This window comes from Telopea speciosissima, chromosome 1 (genome assembly GCF_018873765.1).
Source record: "Telopea speciosissima isolate NSW1024214 ecotype Mountain lineage chromosome 1, Tspe_v1, whole genome shotgun sequence".
Classification (NCBI taxonomy): Eukaryota; Viridiplantae; Streptophyta; class Magnoliopsida; order Proteales; family Proteaceae; genus Telopea; species Telopea speciosissima.
In genome coordinates this window covers 63,079,048-63,102,207 of record NC_057916.1, presented here as the reverse complement: position 1 = coordinate 63,102,207, position 23,160 = coordinate 63,079,048, and the positions used below count along the sequence as shown (strand labels likewise).

At 43.0% G+C, this 23,160-nt stretch overlaps 1 protein-coding gene across 2 annotated transcripts in view; it reads right to left on the bottom strand.

The window, feature by feature from the left end:
• The window catches only part of LOC122648528, a 207,957-nt gene that overhangs the window by 115,816 nt on the left and 68,981 nt on the right, over nucleotides 1–23,160 (bottom strand). The window contains exons 20-29 of one of the 2 annotated variants that reach the window (XM_043841740.1): nucleotides 19,790–19,886; nucleotides 19,583–19,681; nucleotides 19,196–19,360; nucleotides 19,047–19,121; nucleotides 18,532–18,939; nucleotides 18,107–18,454; nucleotides 17,885–18,016; nucleotides 10,992–11,105; nucleotides 10,727–10,911; nucleotides 10,485–10,593 (exon numbers count right to left, since the gene is read on the bottom strand). In XM_043841740.1, coding sequence (XP_043697675.1) covers nucleotides 10,485–10,593; nucleotides 10,727–10,911; nucleotides 10,992–11,105; nucleotides 17,885–18,016; nucleotides 18,107–18,454; nucleotides 18,532–18,939; nucleotides 19,047–19,121; nucleotides 19,196–19,360; nucleotides 19,583–19,681; nucleotides 19,790–19,886 — 1,732 coding nt within the window. The remainder of the gene's footprint in view (nucleotides 1–10,484; nucleotides 10,594–10,726; nucleotides 10,912–10,991; nucleotides 11,106–17,884; nucleotides 18,017–18,106; nucleotides 18,455–18,531; nucleotides 18,940–19,046; nucleotides 19,122–19,195; nucleotides 19,361–19,582; nucleotides 19,682–19,789; nucleotides 19,887–23,160) is intronic. The other variant, XM_043841741.1, reaches the window with a different exon arrangement.

Genomic DNA, 23,160 nt, shown 5'->3' with positions numbered 1-23,160 from the left:
TAATCAGCATAGAATATTCAAGCAGAATTGATCAACAGTAACACAGTGTTGTAATAATTATAAGATTTGAAGTTAAACATGAATTATATTATTAATGTCATGACATCAGTACCATCAGATTTATACTTGATTGTGTAGACCCATCTGCATCCAACTGGGACACGTCCCCTGGGAAGATCCACCAATTTCCAAGTACCATTCTTCTTAAGTGCCATCATCTCCTCAGACATAGCTTGTCTCCACTTGGGGTCAGACATAGCATCAGTAACATTCTTGGGAATAAAAGCAGTAGAGATAGCAGCAATAAAGGCAAGACCTGTAGGAGAAAGAGCATCATAAGAAACAAACTGGGCTCTAGGATTAGTACAAGCTCTTTTCCCTTTTCTAATAGCAATAGGAAGATTTAAATCAGATGGAAGAGAAGGGATGACACCTAATTGAGGAGAATGAGTCTCAGGATTTGGATCCGGATCCAAAGAGGACTCTTGGTAGGTCTTCTTTCCTGTATTATGGAAGCCTTCACCTCTTTTGTATTTAATGTGGTAATCCTTCTCCTTACCAAAACCACTTTCAACAACCAATTCTATATTCACATCCACATCCACAGTCCTGTGCTTTCCAATGTCAAGCATGATAGGAAGAGAATAATGAAGGAAATCGGCAACCTGTTCACTTCCACAATTCTCCCCCTGAAGAGGATGCTGCGAAGGTGTAAAGAGAGGAACAGACTTAAGGAAGGTGACATCTTTGGAGACTAGGCACCTGCGAGAAGAGGGGTGATAGCACTTGTAACCTTTGGTAGTAGAAAAGTACCCAAGAAAGAGACACTTGAGAGCTTTGGGATCAAGTTTAGTGCGATGTGATTTGTTAACATGCACATAACAAGCACAGTCAAAGACTTTAGGAGGGAGAGAGAAAGCAGAAACCTATAGAGATAAGATTTCTAAGGGAGATTTGAAATCAAGCAGTTTGGTAGGCATGCGATTAATGAGAAAGGAAGCAGTGAGAAGAGCTGCAAACCATAAGCTCTTGGGAACATGCATGCCAAACAAGAGACTATGGGTGACCTCTAATAAATGGCGATTTTTCCTCTCAGCAACCCCATTTTGTTGGGGTGTGTCAACACACGCGAGCTGATGGATAATGACATTATTAGTTGTTGGTCCATTGGCAGTAGTGGTAATGTGTTGTCATTGTTGGCAACCAAGGGCAAACAAATTAGGAGATGTTTTTTGGAAGTGTTCAGGGGCATTTTAGTCCTCTTACATCTCTCAGAGGTAAAATGGTAATTTGGCACAGCTAATAAGCAAGTGACAATACTCATTGGGATGATGGTAGTGTATTGGTAAGTGTTTATGTGCTTATTCCTCCTTATTTTGAGGAGAGAAAGTGGAGAGAGAAAATTGAGGTGGGCTCCACACACTGTGGACCCCACAAAGAGTGTCTAACATGGCTGAGGTAGCAGCCAAATGATCAGACAGTGACAAGGTTGAGGTGATGTGGCCTGGTAATGGTGTAGACAAAAGGAAATACAAAATGGAGTATTTGCTACACTTTGAAAAAGTATAGCATAAAAGTCTCTCCCATACTCGGCCAAAATTTGGCCAAGTTTACCAAATGAGTATTCGGTATGTGTTTTTTGTCTCAGGGGTTTTATTTGCAATTCATTAAGAATTTGGTCTACATGGACATGCATAGTTGAAGCGAAGGACTTGTTTATAAATGACATAAAGCTAAAAAGGGGTTATGTGCAATTTTGAGAGTTTGGAATGCGGAGGGCATTGATTTATATTAAAGGTATTTGAATTTCTCAAGATTCCATTTCAAAGGATTCTGTTTGGTGCAAAAGCTGGCACATCATGTGTGACTCTTCCTTTTTTGAAAATCACAATGCTGAGCATTAAATGAAGGCTTTAATGCTTTTTGGAGATCCTATATAATGAAATCATATTGGTTCTTGGATTTGGTGCACAATGCACGGACTCCCTCTCTATCTTGAACTCTGTGAAGATATTTAATCTCATGCAAAGCACATTCACCTCTGCGCTCTTCGAGATTCCAATTAATGTTGTTTTGTTCACTGTTTTTATTAATGGTCTGATTGAGATTCACATCAAAGAGCTCACATTGCTTCCCACCATTGGAAATAAAATAGAAGGCTGAGGGCATTTCCCACCTTAACCGATCAAGGTAAATAAGTTGAAGGGATTTGCATTGTACGATCCCTTAGGAATCCGAAATGTGGCATCACCTTTTTAGGCACGACTTTTTATGAAGCTTTAAAAGCTTGCAATGCGTTCATCATGCGCTCTTGAGATTCTGATCTTTAAGCATCCATTGGCTCGTGTCTCAGTGAAAGCAACAGGTCTGACGACCTATCTAACGCCATCTCTATGGCCATCAATGCACCTCATTATCTTACTCCAATCTGACACTCTACATTTGATATAATCTGTGCACCTCCATGGTCCTTTGACTCTATGCTTAGCCAGAGTTTGGTACACGTGCATAAAAGATTCCAAATGAAATTTTATCATTGGCCGATCTTTGAAGCTCCATATCTTGGCCGTCCGATGTCCATTTTGGGTGAACCATCTATCAAAATTCTTAGTAAAATACCCTCTTCGTCCCTGCATCAAAAGAACTTGAAGTTTAAACTCAAAAATTAGGGAAAAACGAAGAAGAACTTTGAGAGAGCTTAGGTGAGGAGTTGAAGAAACTTGAACATGATTTTAATGGATATTTTGGTAATCTCTAAACCGTTTCCTTTATATTGTAAGTAGCTTATGAGCTTGTTGGGATGAACTTCATTAGCTACATATGATGGGATATTAGTCCAGTTTGGTAATCTCTAAACCATTTCCTTTATATTGTAAGTAGCTTATGAGCTTGTTGGGATGAACTTCATTAGCTACATATGATGGGATATTGGGAATGGTAGTTTTGATTGTATTTTCTCAAGTTGTAAGCCTTGTTGAGTTGATGCTCAACAGGTGTTTGTGAAAATTTCTTACATAGTTGTTGCTATTGTAAGGGGGGGTTGTTGCCCTTAACAATGTTGGGGCATTGTTGGAAGCAGGAGTAGGGACTCCTGGACTGTTGTTGCACTCAAATTGTAACTTGTGTTGAGTGTCGGGTAATACACGAAGCCCAGGGTTGGGCATTACCCCGTGGATGTAGGCTTAGGCCGAACCACGTATATCTGTGTGCTTTGTCTTGTGGATTTGGAGAACCTTTGTTTTGCAGAATGGGCATACACCCTAGGTAGGCCTGACCATTTTTTGTTGGAGGTTGGGGGTGTATGTGAACTGTAGCCGATAATTACGGCATGCTCCGGCCAGTGGTAAATACAGGGACAGTTGAGTGTGGTTTGTCAGGATAATTTTGGGAAGATTTTTATTGAGCACTAATTCACCCCCCCTTCTCAGTGTCAGCCTGGGAACATCATTAGTAAAGAAGGCTTGGAGGCCACTAATCTCCTCCTTTATCAGACCGAACAATTTTGATACGAGTATCAAACTGAGTAAGAATCATCTGATAAAAATTCTGAAATGCATCACAAACATCATTTTTATGTTTCATAAGAACAGTCCATGTAGCACGAGAAAAATCATCAACAAATGTCACAAAGTAACGATAGCCAAATAAAGAGGTAGTAGGGGAAGGTCCAAACATCAGTATGCACAATATGGAAAGGATCAGCAGTTCTATTTCCATGATATGGATAAGAAGAACGACAATGTTTGGCAAACATACATGGTTCACGTTAAAAAACATGAGAAGAAGCAATAGAAGAAAATAAGTGAGGTAATTGTTTCCTCATTACAGCAAAAGATAGATGGCCAAGAGGGCGATGCCATAACATAACAGACTCCATAGAACTATTATCAGTACGTCCACACACGTAGGACTGAGCTGTGGGCAAAAATTAGTCAAAAAGATAAAGGCCTTGCTCCTCACATCCACTACCAATAATCCTCTTCATCACCAAATCCTGAAAAAGACAATGGGAAGGAAAAAAAGTGACACAACAGTTCAAAGATTTATCAAATGACTCACAGATAGAACATTAAGAGTAAGGTTAGGGACATGAAGAATAGAAGTAAGAGAAATAGATGATGAAACAGGGATATTGCCCTTACTAGAGATGGAGGAAAGGGAGCCATCAGCTACCCTAACCTTATCCTTACCAAAACAAATGGTATAGGAATCATAACAATGGGACGTACCAGTCATGTGGTCAGTGGCACCCGAATCAATGACCCATGACTGGGCTACAGTAGAGGCTGAGGAGGAAGAGGAACTGGCCACTGTAGGTGTAGGAGATGTGGTCAGCTGTGACATGACCCGGCGAAACACTACATCCGCCAAAGTGGAGTCATCATGTGTACTAGGTGGGTACTCCCCAGCATCAGCCACAGTCGTCATAGAGTGTGCCCGAGCTCCCCCTCTACGGCCACCACGAGTACCACTAACCCTACCTCATGGACCAAGAGGACGGCCATGAAGAGTCCAACACCTATCCTTAGTATGTCCAGATCTCCCACAATGATCACATTTAAACCTGCCTCTACCACCTCCAGTAGTACCACCAGTCTCAGCTACTCTGTCTTCCCCACGAGTAGGCCCTTGGCCTCTACCACCTCCACGGGTGTCTCTAAAAGAACTAGAGTTGAGAGCACATCTCTCAAGGGATGGTGCTAGTGCTGGTGCTGGTGCTGGTTCCATATCAATACGCCGAATCTCCTCACTCTGTAAATAGCTGCAGACCTCATCAAGAGATTGAAGGGGGGACCGGCCTAAAATCGAGAGCCGGATGGGTTCATAATCAAGGTTCAGGCCACCAAGTAAAGTGAAGACACGCTCCTTTTCAAGAGCACGATACACCTTTGCTTCATCCGCTGGGTTGGTCAATTGGAGATCCTTGTAGTGATCATACTCTTCCAAAACACTAATATAGGCATTGTAGTACTCAGAAATAGTCCTGTCACCCTGCTTCATTGCATTAATTTTTTGGTGAAGCTGATAAACCTTGACGGAGTCACCCACCCTGGCAAATGTCTGGGAGACACTGTCCCAAATTGCCTTGGCAGTTTCTTTTCTCATAAATCTTCTCCCAATCTCGGGCTTCATGGAGAAGATGAGCAATGTCATGACTGTGGAATTTTCGGTCTCCCATTTTTCATAGGTAGGGGAACCAAGAGCTGGAGCAGTAATGGCACCTGTAATATACCCAAGTTTCCCTTTGCTCCTAAGGGAAAGCTTCACTGAGTGGGACCAATCCAAATAATTGGAGTTATCTAATTTCACAATGGAGATCTGTGGGTGTGAGTTCTCAAAGACAAACTGAGGGGCTGCCGGAGTAGGTTGTGATTCAGCCGAGCCAAACCCAGAGACATCAGATTCAGCCATATTGTGGGGATAAAAAAGGCACTTAACCATACACAAGGATCTCCAAACAAAGTGGGGAGCACACACTCAACCCAAATAAGGATTCCAAACACAAGAAATAAATTCCAGCAGAAAAACACAGGTAAAATCTGGACAGAACTTCACCCACCACCTTCCAAGAAGCAACACCCACTCAAACAAGCTCTGGGCAAAAAAGAGGCCCCACGAAAGTGAGCTATGCTCAACCAAGAGAACCCTTCATCAAAGAGGCACACATGGGGCATAAAGAGTACCCTTGTACGATCCTAATGAGCTGTTCCAAGCTCCAAACCCATGCCGAGAAGAGAAGAGACAGGAGCTGCAACTTTGAGCTGGCGGAAGCCCTAGGTGTAGCTTGGTTGGCTTCAAAAACTTCAATGGAGCTTGAATACAGCTCAAGGATCATCTTCAAACACTTAAATAGGTTGCATGGAATCTATTTCATCTCTCTACAGCAAGTTGTTTACATAGAGGCTTCTTCCTTGAAATCCCTTGTGTGTTAGGATTCCAAAGAGAGGAAAAGAATAGGGAAAGAGGGTGGAAACGATTCTCAAACCTAAAGCTCTGATACCAACTTGGGTTTTAGGTTAGAGATGTAAGTAAGAGACGGAGGAGAAGTTGAAGGACAAAGAGATGAGGAAGAGAAGAAGAAGAGAATGGAGAGAGAGATATTTCGGTTGTGAATATCTTGTGTGTGAGACTTCTCCACACTACCATATTACTTCAATGATAAGAAAAGAATTTACATCCACCTCCCTAGGGAGGTAAAAGATAAAAAGGATAAAGAAGGAAAAATACATAATAAGGCAACTAGTCTAAAGACTAGTTCCTAAACTACCCTTAATACATAACTTCTAACAACTCTAACACTATGCTGCTTCTTGCTAATTGGTTTGGATGATTTATGTTATTTGGGCTCTTTATGTTGATGGATGAGATCATTGTTCCTTGAGACATATATTTGGAGTTTTTCTTTGTGGAAGTATTGCCTGATTTGCTAATTGGACTGTGGTTACCTGTGTTTGATATCCTCTTTTTGGGTTGAGCAATGACTCCCCATTTCCTTTGGTAAAGAACTGGACCCTTAGAGGTTAAATCGATCACAACCAGCCAAGAAAGGAATCAACATATGTCAAAGGAAGTTTGTCCTTGATTTGTTGAAAGAGACAGAGATGTTGGGCTACAAACCAACAAGTTCTCCTATTGAGCAGAATCACAAACTAGGAGAAGATTGTGGTCCCTCTCTTGTTGATGCAGGTAAGTACCAGAGATTAGTGGGGAAACTCATCTATCTATCTATGACTCGCCCAGATATTTCTTATGCAGTGGGAGTTGTGAGTCAATTTATGCATGCCCCCAAGAGTGGGCACTTCGATGCTGTATATCGTATCCTTAGATACTTGAAGTCCTCCCCAAAGAAAGGACTATTGTATGCCAGACATGATCACCTGAGGATAGAGGGCTTCACAGATGCTAACTGGGCTGGATCCATCTCAGACAGAAGATCTACATCTGGCTATTGCACATTTGTTGGTGGTAATTTAGTCACATGGAGAAGCAAGAAACAACTTGTTATAGCTAGATCCAGTGTAGAGGCAGAATTTAGGGCAATAGCTCATGGAGTTTGTGAACTTATATGGCTGAGACGATTGGTTCAAGAGTTGGGGTTTGATACTAATGATCCTATGCGGCTTTATTGTGATAACAAGGCAGCAATAAGCATTGCTCACAATCCGGTGCAACATGATAGAACAAAGCACATCGAAGTGGACAGGTAGTTCATCAAGGAGAAAATAGACTCTGGTTGCATTCGCAACCCTTTTGTGAAGACTGGTGATCAATTGGCAGACATCTTTACTAAGGGCCTTTCTTCTCTTCAGTTTGGTACCCTATTATGCAAGCTGAGAATGTATGATATTTATTCTCCAGCTTGAGGGGGAGTATTAGAGTTTATATGTTGTATGGGTACTTTAGGAACTATTTTAGTTAACTAGTTCCCTTATATTGTATTTTTTCTGTTTTACCTTTTACCTCACGAGGGAGGTGTATGTAATTTCTTTTAGCTCATTAGTGAAGTAATATAGGTGTGGTGGAGACTATTCTCCAACACACAACATTGCACCATTTTCTCTTCTGTTCTTCTCTCCTTCTTCTCTTTCTTCAACCTCCTACCTTCATCTTTCCTTTGTTCACTTCTTGTCTTTAACTTCCAACTCTTTTATGGTACTAACCAATGAAAATAACCATACAAGATACAATTATACAGATTTTTTTTTTTTTTGGATGAATAAATAACTCATTACCAAAGGAAAGGAAAAAGGGGGGGGGGAGGGAAACAAGCACGAACCAAATACAAGACCTGCCAAAACGGCAAGGGCTAGCAAAATAAAAGACAAGAGCCCAAACAAGAACTCCCCTTAAGCAAACAAAGCAAAAACCAACAAGATAACCCGGAGGCAGCCCACGAAACAAGACTCTAGCCCGTAACAAGCAAACAAATACAAGACCTCTAGCAAAATAAAAGACAAGAGCCCAAACAAGAACTCCCTAGCAAACAAGCAAAACCAACAAGATAACCCGAGGCAGCCCCATACAAGACCTCAGCCCGTACAAGCACAAACAAATACAAGACCTGCCAAAACGGCTAGCAAAATAAAAGGCAAGAGCCCAAACAAGAACTCCCCCTAAGCAAACAAAGCAAAAACCAACAAGATAACCCGGAGGCAGCCCCAACGAAACAAGACCTCTAGCCCGGATCTCCTACCTTCATCTTTCCTGTGTTCACTTGCTGTCTTTAACTTCCAACTCTTTTATGGTACCAACCAATGAAAATAACGCATGAACCAAATACAAGACCTGCCAAAACGGCAAGGGCTAGCAAAATAAAAGACAAGAGCCCAAACAAGAACTCCCCCTAAGCAAACAAAGCAAAGACCAACAAGATAACCCGGAGGCAGCCCCAACCAAACAAGACCTCTAGCCCGGATCTACAGTCTCACGGCAAAAAACATGATCTATAGTAACCAAACTCAGAGGCAAAATCTTCTCAGCACAGGGAAGGGAGTAGGCAATGTAGGGGCAAATCCCAGCGAAAGGAGGGGAACTAGGGTTATGGCGGCGGAAGACACTTAAAGGCGGGGGGGCTTTAGGCTGGGGCTCAAAGGAGGGAGCATCAATAGAATAACTAAGGCCCAAACAAGACTGGGCCAAGAGACCAGGGTTGGAGCAGAGGGGCGAGGTACTAGGAGCAACCGGACTGTTTGGCCCAGCCGAAACATCGGCAAAGGAGGGGGAGATGGGCCGAACCACTGGGCCCATGAAAGGGGGATCAGGCGTAGAAGATATGAAGGACTTTTTGATGCCCTTCAGATAGGCGGCAATCCCAAAGCTAAAAGGGGGAGAAATGGGAGTGATAGAAGGAGAAGGAGAAGTCAGGGCGACAGAGGGCGAAAGCGACTCAACAACAGAAGAGGACAGAGTCTCTTCAATGGTGGTGACAGAGCCAGCAGGGATTTGAGAGAAAATCTTGCGAGGCTCAGGAGAGAAGGGGTGAAGTTGGTCACGCTCAGTTCCCAAGACCAGAAAACGATTGTGACCGATGGTTCCTGACCAGAGAACCAGAGGACAATCGGATGGGGTCTCATGGCCACGGGGGGAGGTGGAGGTGGAGGCACCGCGGCGGAGCTTGTTGCGCAGACGGCTTCAACGACGGCCTCGAACAGCGGAAGGAAGAGCAAAGGGCTGGGGAGAGGAAATGGAGGAGGATACAGAGAGATGATGTGGCTGTGGGTTTTAGGAGGGATCACAGTGGAGGCTATGGGCTGAGGAGGAGAACTGGAGAGGGCAACAGAGGAGTTGTTGGCCGGAAAAAGGTTGGTGGTGTTTGTGTTTAGGGTGAAAGGGCAGTCCAAAGAGGGATGGGCGGTGCATTTATCGGTGGAGTGGCCGAAAGCTTTACAAGATAAACAATGGGGAGGGATCCAGCCATATTTGATGGGCTGATTAAAGGAGAAGCCTTTGTCATCAACCACAAGCACAGAGGATAGCAGCGGAGAGTCAGCCAGAACTTCCTCACAAATACGGGCAAACATGAGATGATCTTGGAGCTTTGTTCTACCATCAGAGTAGAGGGGTTTTCCAAGCACCGAGCCAATCACGCTAAGCCCTTTCTCACACCAGAAGTGCAGAGGGAGACCAGGGAGAGAAACCCAGAGGGGAAGGGAGCTTAGGTCAAGTCAGTTGAGCTCAAGATATCTGTTCCATTGCCGGAGGAAGAAAGGCTTTTTACCGACGTTCCAAGGACCAACATCCAGAACTCGACTTTTGTCAACATCATCCGCAAACTTGAAAATGAAGAGGCCATTATCAAGCAGGTAAGTTTCAAAACCATTGCCGGTTTTCCACTGCTTTGTAAGGGAAGCTTTTACAAGGGGAAAGGGGGGGCGGGTGCCCAACAAGGCAGTTTGCCCATTTTTTTGCTTCGAAGGACAGCAGCTCAGCTTCATAATGGGCTGCTTTAGAGCCACCGATGATGGTAGGAGGGACAAAATGAAGGGGGCAACCTTCACGGAGGGAGGGAGAATTGCTGGGGCAAAGGGAGGACCAAGATCTGAGCTCGGGGAGGGAAGGTGATGATAGGTTAGGGGGAGGAGGAGCCCTGGGCGGTGGCGGCACCATCCCAGGGAGGACGGACATTGAAGGGGACTCCTTCCTACATCAGATCGAACTTGAAAGTCAGTCACCGAAAGTTACCACTTTTTTTTAGAAGATCTTCACAATTATACAGATTTAGTATGACTTTATTATGATAAGCACACTCTTTAGTGCATTAAGTGTTCTCTAAACCACTGCATTCAAAGTTTTCCCAATCAGAGGCAGCTGCAAACAGTAAACAGACCTTGACAAAACTTTGCAATGTGTGGAATAATACTTCACAAGTTACTCGTTGTTTTCTAGCATTACATCAAACCCCCCACCCCCACCCCAACCCCCCGCCCCAAAAAAAATAAAAAATATAAAAGACATGTTTAAATTTCGATTACAACTAAATTTACCTGGACAGCTAGTATTTCCAGATGGACAGCACCCATTTCATTTTTGTCGCCAAAACGCCAGTAAAAGTTGTTTTGGACAGTGATGTGGACCACATCTAACTCCAGGTAACTGCCAAGGTAGGGGGAAGATATGACACAAAATGGTGATGAGGAAGATTACAGTATCATTCTGATTAAGAGAATAAAAAAAGTAATTTAAACAACCCTGAAATGACTGCAAAAGGCCAAGGACATCAACTTACTCAAGGCTGTCTGTTCTCCGAGGCATCATGATTACAGGCTTTCTAAGCGACAGATCCAATTTTAGAGCAGGTGATCCTTCAATTTCACTTGTAGTGAACCACTTTTCAGAGTTGGTAACTTGATCTTTCAGTTTTACAACACCCTCAGTATTGTTGGGAACAAGGCCCATGAAATAGCTAACAACCTACAAATTAATTGTATTTAAAAAATATTAGGCTAAGAATGAGATGACAAGAAAGAAGTATGAAACTCGAAGTGTGTTACCTCCTGCACAAAGCGATTCAAATATATGATTCGTACTTCTGAAAGTTGCCCAAAGAGGCTATAATCACAACCTCTATAATCATCATCATCGACGCTAAAAGAACTGAAGACCAACTGCACATCCACAGGAAATATTTTGATTTTCAAATGGAACTCATTGAACAACATGATTTATCTGTTTTAACATATGAGCAACAAGGTAGAAGGCATAAATGAGAATAAACCTAGAACATAGAGGGCAATATTTGTCTAACCAAACAACGAAATTTCCCTTTGGACAAGAAGCAACTCTGTGAAATTTCTCACCGCAGGCGGTGGCTGGAGGAGGGCTAGCAGGTGGCCAGAGGAGCCGCAGGTGGCAGGTGGTGGCAGGCGGTGGCCTGAGAAGGGCCCAGCAGGCAGTGGCAGTGGGAGACTGATGTGATTGGCACAAAAAAGGAGCCCAAAAGGAGGGCAAAAGGGGCACCGGTGGTGGCGGCAGTGGCAGGTAGCATGGTGGTGGTTAGTGGTCAGCAAAGGTTAGCGTGGTGCGACATGCATTAACACACGTTCAGTCAACCATGCTGAACCAAAAGGCTGAAGCCTCGGCGGTGGCAGCGGCGGTGGCGGCGGTAGTGGTGGCGAACTCTAAAAAAAATCCCTAAAGGGATTGCTCTCTGATACCAAGTTGAAAGAAAGAGAGAAAAGAGAGAATGATTTGGCTTCTCAATGAGACAGAGGCCACCACTTTATTTATAATCTTAAGAATATTACAAATATGAACACATTAAACATGTGCGTGAATCTAGACACTCTAATGTACCTAGTTAATTACACACTTTACCAAGAGAACCACAAGAGAAGAGAACCGAACCGAACCGAACCAATGTTCAACACTTCAACAGGTTCCCTTTCCTCTATTTGTGGTAAGGGAAATGTTCGAGTCACTTCTTCTATTTCTCTTGATTCTGTTCTTCATGTCCCTAATTTTTCCACTAACCTATTATCCGTAAGTCATCTAACCAAATCCTTAAATTATTATATCAGGTTCTTTCCTTCCTATTGTCTTTTTCAGAATTTGGTGACAAAGAGGATAATTGACAGTGGACATGAGGAAAAAGGACTCTACCTTCTTCACCCTCGGACACCTGTTTTGCCTACTGCTCAGTCTTATGTTTGTGGCCGGAGTGTGAGTAGTACTATGGATGTTGTGATGCTTTAGCATCAACGTTTAGGCCACCCATCTTTTGTTATTATGAGAAAATAATTACCCCATTTGTTTACCTCTTTTTCTTCTTCTCATGTTTTTTAGTGTAAACCATGTATTTTTGCTCAACATTGTCGTTCATCTTATCCTTATCATGGTAATAGATCCACTGTTCCTTTCATTATTGTACATTCTGATGTTTGGGGGACCTGATCCCACTACCTCTTTGTCCGGATATCATTATTTTGTTTCTTTTGTTGATGACTATTCCCGGTCCACTTGAACTTTTTTTGATAAAACAAAAGAGTGACGTTTTTTTTTTTGTGAGTAAAAAAATGTATTACCAAAGCCCAAAAAGGGCAGGGGAGAAGGGGGGGGGGAGGGGAATATACAGAGGGAAGAGAAGGGGGGGAGAAATACAAACCCCAAACTAACTAAGAGGGGGGTCATAAAATAGAAACATTTAATCCTCAAGAGATAACAATATGCCTATTCCTTGGGGAGTCAAAAATGGGCTTATGATAAATAAAGCTGAGCTTTGAGGAGACATCAAAGGAGATGGCTTTCCAAATCAAGTCGAAAGACCCAGAGTTGGAAGTCCATCTCCTAAGGTTCCTCTCCATCCAAATGTGATAAAGAACGACGCCACACACTAACTTTCCAATCGTATCAGAGATAAAGCTGCCAGAGTAAGTCATGATCATCCAGAGCCACTCTCTAGCAAAGGGGAGGGGTCTCCTGCTACGAGGCCAGTTAAAAGAAAGGGCTTTTTTCCAAATTGTAGAGGTAAAGGGGTAAGCAAAGAAGAGGTGACCAGTTTCTACGGATCCGTTCCAACAGAAGGTACAGGACGGGGTTACAGGAATACTACGGTGGAGGAGAAAAGATTGGGTGGGAAGGCAAAGGTTAAGGGTTCTCCAGGTTGTGAAGCTATGGCGGGGGATATGACCTTTGAACCAAACAAGATTGTGCAAAAGGACCGTAGGAGCATGGGGTCTAACAAAGTTCCAGGCAGAGCTGAAACTAAAAAGGCCATTGTGGGAGGGGAGCCAAACTACCTTATCTACAAGAGATGGGGGGAGGGAGAGAGCGGGGGAAGGGATGACCAGATCTGGGAGATGATGGGAATAGGGGGGGAGGGGGGGACCAGGAACCATGAGAAGTTATGGAGGAAAGGGGGGCAGACTTAGGGATGCCGGAGGAGTAGACCGATCTGACCCCAAATAGATTATAGAGGACCCTTGAGGGTGCCAGAGGGAGGTAGAGGAACCATCAGCAATAGAGGAGGTGGCTCGAAGCACAAGAGGGCAGAGGAGGAGAATTTTGCGCCAAACCCAAGAGTCAGCAGGAATGGGAACGGTCCAAATGGAATCATTTTTTAGGAGATGGGAGTAGACCAAATGAACCCAAATGGAGTCGTGCTTAGAGGCGATTTTCCAAATAAGCTTTAGAATTCCCACAATATTAGAGTCGCGAATACGCCGAATGCCCAGGCCTCCTTCAGATTTGGGGAGGCAAATGGACTTCTAGCTAATAGGATGAAGGAATTTGGAGGTTCCTTCCCTTTCCAATGGAAAACACAGAAGAGGTTTTCCATGGCTTTAATGGCAGCTTTAGGAAGGCCATAGACCCCACACCAATAAATGTAAGAGGATTGGAGAACCGACTGGATGCATTCGAGCCTACCAGCATAGAAGAGAAGCTTGTCTTTCCAGAGCTGGAGACGCTTGCGGATGTTGTCAAGCATAAGGGTACAGTGGTGACTCGAGAGACGAGAAGGAATGAAGGGGAGACCCAGGTATTTCACTGGGAGGGCGCCAAGGGAAAAGCCAGTCAGGCGCAGGAGGGTATCTCTATCAAAAACAAAGATTCCAAAGAGAGAGTTTAGATTTAAGAAGGTTGATCCGAAGACCAGAGAGGCTCTCGAACAGGTGGAGGGAGGACATGATGGCAGAGATAGAAGAGGGGGAAGCTTTGGAGAAGATCATTAGATCATCAGGAAAGGCAAGATGGGTTAGGTTGAGATGCTTACATTTGGGAATAGGGGAGATTAGGTGGAGGTCAGTTTTTGCTTAGATGCTCCTCGAAAGGACTTTCAGGGCAAGGGAGAAGAGGAAAGGAGAGAGGGGACAGCCTTGGCGAATGCCAACTTTTGATCTAAAAAAGCCAGCAGGGGAGCCATTGACGATAACAGAGAAGGAGAGGGAGGAGTTACAAGCATGAATCCAGCGGATGACAGGGGGGGGAAGCCCATCTGAGATAGCACGCCGCAGATGAAATCCCAGCGAAGGGAATCAAAGGCTTTGTGAAGGTCTATCTTCATAAGGGCAGCGGGCGAATGTGATTTGCAGTCGAAGCCGCGCACAATCTCAAAGCATAGGATGATGTTGTCTGCAATGCTCCTGACAAAAATAAAGGCAGATTGATTGGGGCTCACCAAAGAGGGGATGACAAGTTGAATTTGTTGGCAAGGATCTTGGCAATGATCTTGTAGATTAGATTGCAGAGAGAAATAGTCTTGAAGTCAGACAGGGAGGAAGCCCCATCTTTTTTAGGGATGAGGCAAAGAAAAGTCTGATTGATCTAGCCAAGCTGGTTGGGGTTAAAGAAGAAGCTACGGATGGCTTTATTCAGGTCTTCTTTAATGGAATCCCAGCAACTGAAGAAGAAACCCATACTGAAGCCATCGGGGCCAGGGGCCTTATTGCATTTGCGGGAGAGAATTGCCTTGGTAATTTCGTCATCCGATGGGATGGCTAAGAGAGAATCAGCCAAGCAAGTGGGGACAAATTTGTTAATGAGGCTAGGGGGAAGGGGAGGATTGAAGAGGGAGGAGAAAAAGGAGATAGCTTCAGACTTTATGTCGAGGACAGAGGAGAGCGGAGTCCCGTCATGAGCAATGAGCAAGGTGATGGAATTGGAGTTCAATCTGGTTTTTAAAGAGCAATGGAAGTAAGCCGAGTTTGAGTCTCCAAGCTCAAGCCACTTAATGCGGGATTTCTGACGAAGGAATCTTTCTTCTTGAGAGGAAAGGGAAGAGAGCTCCTCAGAAAGCTTCTTTTCCTCCTCAGCCAGCAAAGGGTTAAGCGGGTCCAATTGGAGGCGGGATTGGACACTAGCGAGATCCAATCGACAAGAGGAGACTCGAGAAGGGATATTACCAAAAGTGGAGGAAATCCAGCTTTTGAGGGCAGATTTGGTGAGGCGGAGCTTTTTGGCGAAGGCAATGAGGGGGAGAGAGGGGCAACAGACGGGAGAGTTCAAGGCTTTAAGGTTGGTTGGGAGGTATAGAGGGTGGGAGGTCCACATATCGAAAATTTTGAAAGGCTTGGGACCGAAGGAGGTATATTGCTGAATGAGGAGGTGACAGGGGCTGTGGTCAAACAAACCCTGGAGGAGGAAGTTAGCATAGGAGTGAGGGAAGGAAGAAAGCCAAGTTTCATTGATGAGGAAGCGGTCAAGCTTGCAAGCAATCCGATCACTACCCCCCTACGATTGTACCAAGTGAAGGGGGATCCCGACCATCTAAGATCATCAATGCCGACGTCCTCAAGGCAATCATTAAAAGCATTAACGGAAAAAGAATCAAGGGGACAACCACCAATTTTCTCAGATTGAGATCTGACAACATTGAAGCACATTGATGTTTATGATGCTTTAAAAAAATTTTATCAGTTGATCTATACTCAATTTAGTACTCGCATTCAAATGGTTCGTTCTGAATTCTAATAAGGGGGGCGAGTACATGTATGGGGAGCTCCAACAGTTTTTACTGATAATGGAATTTTTCATCAAGTTGCTTGTGTTGACACCCCTCAACAGAATGCGGTGGCTGAGAGGAAAAACCATCATTTGTTGGAAGTCACTAGAAGTCTCCTCTTTGGCATGCATGTTCCTAAGACTTTTTGGTCTGACGCTCTTCTTGCTGCTGCCTTCCTAATCAATCAGATGCCAACTCAACTCCTTGGCTCCAAATCCCCTCTGGAAACCCTTTCACCTCAACCTTCTGCCTTTTCCCTTCCTCTTAAAGTGTTTGGGTGTGTCTGCTATGTTCATGTCAATAAATCAGCTCGAAAAGCTTGACCCTAAAGCACTCAAATGTATTTTCCATGGCTATTCAGCTTGTACTAAAGGGTATAAATGCTACCATCCTTCGTTTCAAAGGTGACTTCTCTGCAAAGATGTCACCTTCTTCGAGTATATTCCTTTCTTTTCTCCTCATCAACATCCTCTTCAGGGGGAGAGCAGTGAACAGGCTGCTGATGTCATTCCTTTTTTGTCTCCTTCGCATACCTCCACCTCCCCATTCCTACTTGACATTGGGAAATACAAAGAAGTGGATGTTGTTGACATTGATACTTCCAACAGTTCAGCAAGTTTCTGGGATTCTATATACATTGGAAGATATCCTATCTTACGAGGTGAAATTTGATGTGTTTTTTTTTTTTTTTTTCTTTTTTGGGTCTCTGGGCCTCTGTAGACTCTTTATGCACCCTTCCCATCTTTTCCTAATTAAATTTGTAATAAACATCTAAAAATAGGAGGCTTTGGGGTCAACCCATGGAATAGAATTTGATACTTTGACCTTGTCACCACCCACTCGAAATAGGAGGCTTTCGGGTTCACCCCGGTAACAAAGAAGGAATCCATTGCACGGGAGCGCATCCAAGAATTAAGTCCTGCTAGCACGAAGAACCAAGCAACGGCTAGCTGATGCTACTATTCACACCCCAACTAAAACCGACTACTGGAAATCACTTACAACTAGGGGATGCACCTTACTCAACCAAGCAACTCCAGAGCACGCTAGTGCGCCAGAACAACAAAGACAAGGCTCCTGTGCCCAATTATTAGTAAGCTGATCTACGAGCACCGTGATTCAAATGCATGCAATAGGAAATAGCTTTAGTAATTGTTGATTTTCCAGGGAAAAATTGGTCTTATGGGCTGTGACACTGTTCACGTGAACAGTGACGTGAACAGTGTTGGTTGCAACACTGTTCACGTGAACAGTAACATGAACAGTGTAGTGGGGTACAGGGGTAGTTCTGTCCTTTGTACTTTGTTTATTTTATGATTCAATAATATATATATGAGGGAGCAGTCCTGCGGCAAGCTATTCTATTCTTGCCGTAGGCTGTCCTCTCCTCTTTGGACAGCTTTGTTTCTACTTCTTCTCTCTTAGTCTCTTTCTCTTCTCTTCTCTTCTCTTCTCTTCTCTTCTCTTCTCTCTCTATTCTGGTTACAAGGCTTTTGTTATTGTAACAGTAATTAACACTGTGGAAGCAGGAGGGAAGATCGAACACAATATGGGTGCTTTTCAAGGCAAGGTGATCCAATCTTTCTGCGTAACTTAATAATTTCAATCCTTCTGCCTACGCAACTTCAAACTAGTTGAGACCACTCTAAGTGGTTCTCCTGCTGAACCCTGTCATACTAAATTACAAGATAAGTGAGGCAATCCTTATCAGTTATACAATCCAGTTAAATAAAGGTACCTAATCCTTATCAGTTATCACTTAGATATACTTAATCACAACAAACTAGTAAGAGATTGCCTCTGAGAACAAAAAAAAGGAAAATATGCATGGAAATATGAAAACAACAGATGCAATCCCAAACAAAAACAATAAGGGATAATTATGAAATTGATAATACAAGAGAACGGATAGGAAAAAGTAGAGAAGAAAAAAAGGAAAGAGACTACCTCAACAAAAGAACTGCCCCCAGGATTCCTCATGTCACAGACCCAGAAGTACGGATGGGCACTAAGTAGATTGTCATCACTTATTTTCAGATTTCCCAAGGCAGCATCTATGCTAAAAGAAGATGGGAATACCTTCAGACAAAAAGTAATCAAATATGAATCAACAGGATACAGACTATTTAAAATACCAAACAGACAATCAAAAAGTATATGCCAGCAGACCTTGATATCGGTGCGCAAATTATTTTGCGATAGCGTAGCAAGTTTAGATCCATTTTCATTCATTAATGATATCTGGGCACGGGCCATACTCATTGATAAATCAAAGATGACTCTGGATTTCCCTTTCCCCAGCAGTCCTTTAATGATAGGCTCTTTGATTGTAGCTGAAGGTTGATCCTCAATCGAAGCATCCCCAAAGTTATTCTGTTCTATTTTGGTTGACAAAGATTTTTCAGTTAAAGCATCAGAGGCTCCATCCTCAATGTTGATAGCATTTACAAATTCCAGAACTGCAAGAATTGTCGGCCTACGACAGAAAAATGACAAAGTAGCTAGGGTTACCATTACCTGCAAGATACCATAATAAAACTAGTTAGCGAACGACTGAGGAAGTAGTGAAAGAATTTCAAGCATTGAGCACTTACCCGTTTATCAACATTAGTATATAGAGGAGAGTTCGGGTCATAGATAACTATTTGAGCTTTCACAAAACTATCCAAGTTATCAGTTACTACCATTTCCCTAGTTACTGTTCTAGGTTCAGCATCAGGGAGTAGACCAGCAATATGATTAAAGCTAGGAGGAAGTGGTTGTTCAGGACAGTCAACAAAGTCAACCAGGTTCTCAGATGCTTCAAAAAACTTGTCATCTTCACTATGAGTTTTATCAACAACAGACAAGGGCGCATCCAAAGTGGTGATGTCAGCGGTCTTGATGAAGGATCTTGCCAGATAGCATGGTTGAGTACCACCATTGCAAACTAAATCTTCAATTTCCAGGGATTTCAAGACAGTACCAATAAGCAGGTCATTCCCCCTAATTGAAACTTCAACCTGTTTTGTAGATTAATTAAATTTATCAAATAAAAAAGAAAAAAAAGAAGAAGAAGAAAACAAACAAATTAGACATGAAACGAAACAAGCCAAAATAACAAACTCACCTGACCACCTATTGCACGGAAGTCAAATAGACGAATCTCTTCTTCTAGAAGGACCTTCATGAAACTTCCATTAACCTAGAAAAGACAATAGAAATAAGTTATTCGTAACAGCTAGATTAGAATTAAACTTAAATTCAGACCAAACTTACTTGATGACTATAATTGAAACAGATCTTTAGTTCATCAAGATTGCCTGTGACAAACACTTTTTCCATCTTCATTAAATCCATCACAGTACTGTTTTCCACAACTTCAGTTTCAGCATCTCCAGGTTCTGAAGAAGTTTTGGATAAATCAGTGATAGGAACAGAACCCTGCACAAAAATCCTTATAAGAATCCCTACTCATGCACAGAAAGTCTGCTCTATATATATTAGGCTGAAATGATTAAGTGGCACTCTGAACTTCTAAATCCACTTTCTGTTCAAAATAAGCAAGGTATATGAGAAATAAAACTACATATATAATAAATCTAAGAGGAAGATCATACACACAAACACCCCTACACACCAACCCACCCACCCCCAATGCCATACCGATGCACGATATATAGCCCCTTGAAAGCGTCTCTGCCAAGTTTTCCTCGATTCATCAGAATCCAATCGCAACACGAGGGAATTTACATCTTCCACAACCTAAAAATGTAATATGAGAAGTTCAGCAACAAAATCTAAGCATATAGCTCAAATTCAAGTCACGAAAGGTGACTGCCATCCCCAGACAATGACAAGGTCAAACCTCACCTTAATATTAGATTGCGCAGCATCACAAACAGCTAAAACATGTGGCACATTACCAACAATTTCTGCTGGAACCTGATATATTTGTTTTCCCCGAAGACTGCAGATAAAAGCACGAACATAAAGTACATAATGGTAAATATGAAAGAAATATGAATCTCTGTTCTGCAACAACAAAATGTAGACTCTGGACGTGAAAATGTGGAATTTTTTCTAATGGCAATCATCAGAAGTCATTAGCAAGGTTTAAAGTATCGGTGTCGGTTATTTGATCGGAAAAGTGATTTTAAGAGACGTATCTATTGTATTATGGGTACAAGGGTATACTTGTCCATTAGGGTTTAGTTGGTGTTGCCGTAAGGGTATAACTGTAACTTGTACCTCATAAATTTTATAATAAATAGAGAGGGCTTGTGTCTCATTGACATAAGTTGAATTCCTCAAAATCCATCATGGTATCAGAGCAGATAATGTAGATTCTGGCCAGAAGAAGAACCAAGGTGGTTCGAGTCACCCTCATGTGGACCAGCTTGGACCAGTTCGAACCAGCCAAGAAGATCAGCTCAAGCCAGCCAGCTGACCTTCTAGAAGAGGCCTTAGTTGGCCACGATTTTGATAGGAGATCATCTCCAACTGCCTAGTTGCTAACTAATTTAGTTTCTATTTTAGTATCCCTTTTTTTTTTTAATTACCCCGAATATTACCTGGGACCCGGGCCAGCCCCTAGAATTTTATTAAAATCAATCAATGAATAAAGAATACAGGGGGGGGGGGGACGTACCCGACCCACACAAACTTATAAAACTTATTTCCTTAGAACTGGCAAACCAGCCCTGTCCTCTCTAAGAATACGCTGCAGGTCACCTGGCAGCCAGCTGCCAACGTGGAAACTGATGGAGGAACCCGTATCACAGGCCAGGTTGGCCATCCAATCAGCCACCATGGTACTCTCTCTATAAGCAAAGGTGACCAGCGCCCAAGTAGCACAAACTAAGGCCATGACCTCCTGGAAACAATACCAACCCCACTAGAGATTACACCTCTTATGACTAATTATTCTAACAGTGGAAGCAGAGTCCGAATTTACCACAACATCAGAAAGACCCAAATAATGGCACAACTTCAAGCCATCTCTCAAAGCTCTCAACTCAGCCAAAGAGTTAGTGCAATCGCCATAGAAGTGAGAGAAGGCAGCCAACACAACACCTTCCCTATCCCTGACTACCCCTCCACCCCCTCCAACACCAAGATTGCCTCTACATGCACCATCCACATTAAGCTTCACCGAGATAAAAGGTGGGCACCAATAAACAGAAAGAGGACTTTTCAGCCGGGCAGGAGGAGCTGAAAGACCGAAAACCTGCAGAATTAAGCCCTCTAGAGGGGAAGATGAACGCCCGATCTTGGACGGGTACGAAAGACTTCTCACCCAGCGCTTAACGCATTCAATAATAGCACAAGAAGCCCGCCTGCTTTCCCCATGTCTTCTGTTGTTCCTTTCCTTCCATAACTCCCAAACAATCAAGGATGGTACAAGCCCTATAACATAGGCACATAGACTGCCACAGCCCACCGACCCATGCCAAAGAAAATTACGACCTCTGATGCCCTGCAAAGGCAGCAAATCAATATCAAAGACACATGAAAAGAACCTCCAAACCTTTGCCGCAGTACCTCCAGCAATCAGGCAATGGTCAGTGGTTTCCCTCTTAGGCCTCCCGCAACAGTTGCATTTCGAAGCCAGAGGAATGCCTACCGACATTAAAGACTCATCTGTGGGGATTTTCCCATTAAGGAGCTGCCAAGTAAAAAATGCTATCTTCGTAGGCAAAGATTGGTTCCAGATCCAGCTAGCGTAAGGAACCTCAGGCGACCTGCCCCGCACTTCATTCTAGGCCGATTTTGGTGTGAAAACACCATCACAAGTGATAGTCCAAACCGTTTTCACAAGTGATAGTCCAAACCAACACATCATCCTTATCTGAGAAAGTAAAATTTCCTTGGAGGATGCTTTGCCTCACCCCAGCCGAGTCAATCCGAATCAACAAGTCATTCTTCCAAGTGCCATCCTCATTTACTACATCCTTAACACGCAAATCGGTATCAAATTGTAGGGTGTTGTCCATATAATCTAGCAAAGGACCAACTCCCACCCAGTTGTCAAGCCAGAAAAGGACATTTCCAACACCAACTAACCACCGTGACTTATACAACAAGTAATCTATAAAAGCCAAAGCACTTCTCCAAGATTTCGATGCAGGCCCACCCGACCCTGCCAAAACAACATGTTTACCTTTAAAGACTTTGGCCCTGAAAAGAGCACTCCAAAGCGAGTGATCAGCATGGATTCTCCATAAACCTTTGAGCCTTAGTGTCCTTCCTTATTTGTTTTAAAAGGCTGAGCTATAAAGCCTAGTGGTTTCTAATTCTAGTTACCTTCTATTTTAGTTAGGTTTTTGACACAGTAGAAGATAGGTAGGCTAGATATCGTTCTAGCACAAACGACCCTCGAATCCACAAGGTAGAAGATAAGGACGAAAATGTCAAATTTCAATAGATTTCAAGCTGAAGAGTTCTGTTGTTGATGAAAAAAGAAAATAGGTGCTGTCCACAGTGCTTGATATGGATCTCCAACAAGGGAAGACTCGATCTCCAATAGAAGAACTTCGATCTCCGAAAAAATTTACACTCCAAAAATCGCAGAAGGGGAACAACAGCTATCGATCCAAAAAAAGCTTCTAACTCATGGAGGTAAGGTGGAGGGCAGCAACTAGATCAATTGATCACCTCATTAGTGCTGCCCTTTGAGAAGGGTGAGAACCAAGGGAAGGAAGGAGAGAGAGACGATGGACGAGGGTGGCTGCTCTGTAACCTAGATCAAAATCTTTGGCTCTGATACCATGTTAACAAAACAATGAGAGATGTAATGCTTGAATGATCTTATGATCACCCTAAGCCTCTTATTTATAATTGAAGAATAAATTACATAGGACATAAATATCCCTACTATAGCCGACTCTATTAAGTGAGTTGGCTAAACATAAAAATAAACCCCAAAAGACCAGAATACCCCCCCCCACTGTATTCTGGTGTACATAATCCAACAGAATTCTTATACATTCCAAACTCACTTCATCATTTCATTTCATAAAAGAATCCTTATACATTCCAAACTACCTTCATCATTTCTTTTCATGCAATTGTCATCACACTCAAAACAAGAACCAAAATAACTAAAATATGAGAAGTTTCCTTCAAGGTCCAAATTTTTTATATATAGGGTGACTTGGCTCCCTGTTGAAATCAAAACCTTTTAGTGAAATCACCGAGGTCTGGGTGAAATCAAATAAAATTGAGGGAAAAGTTCAATCTAA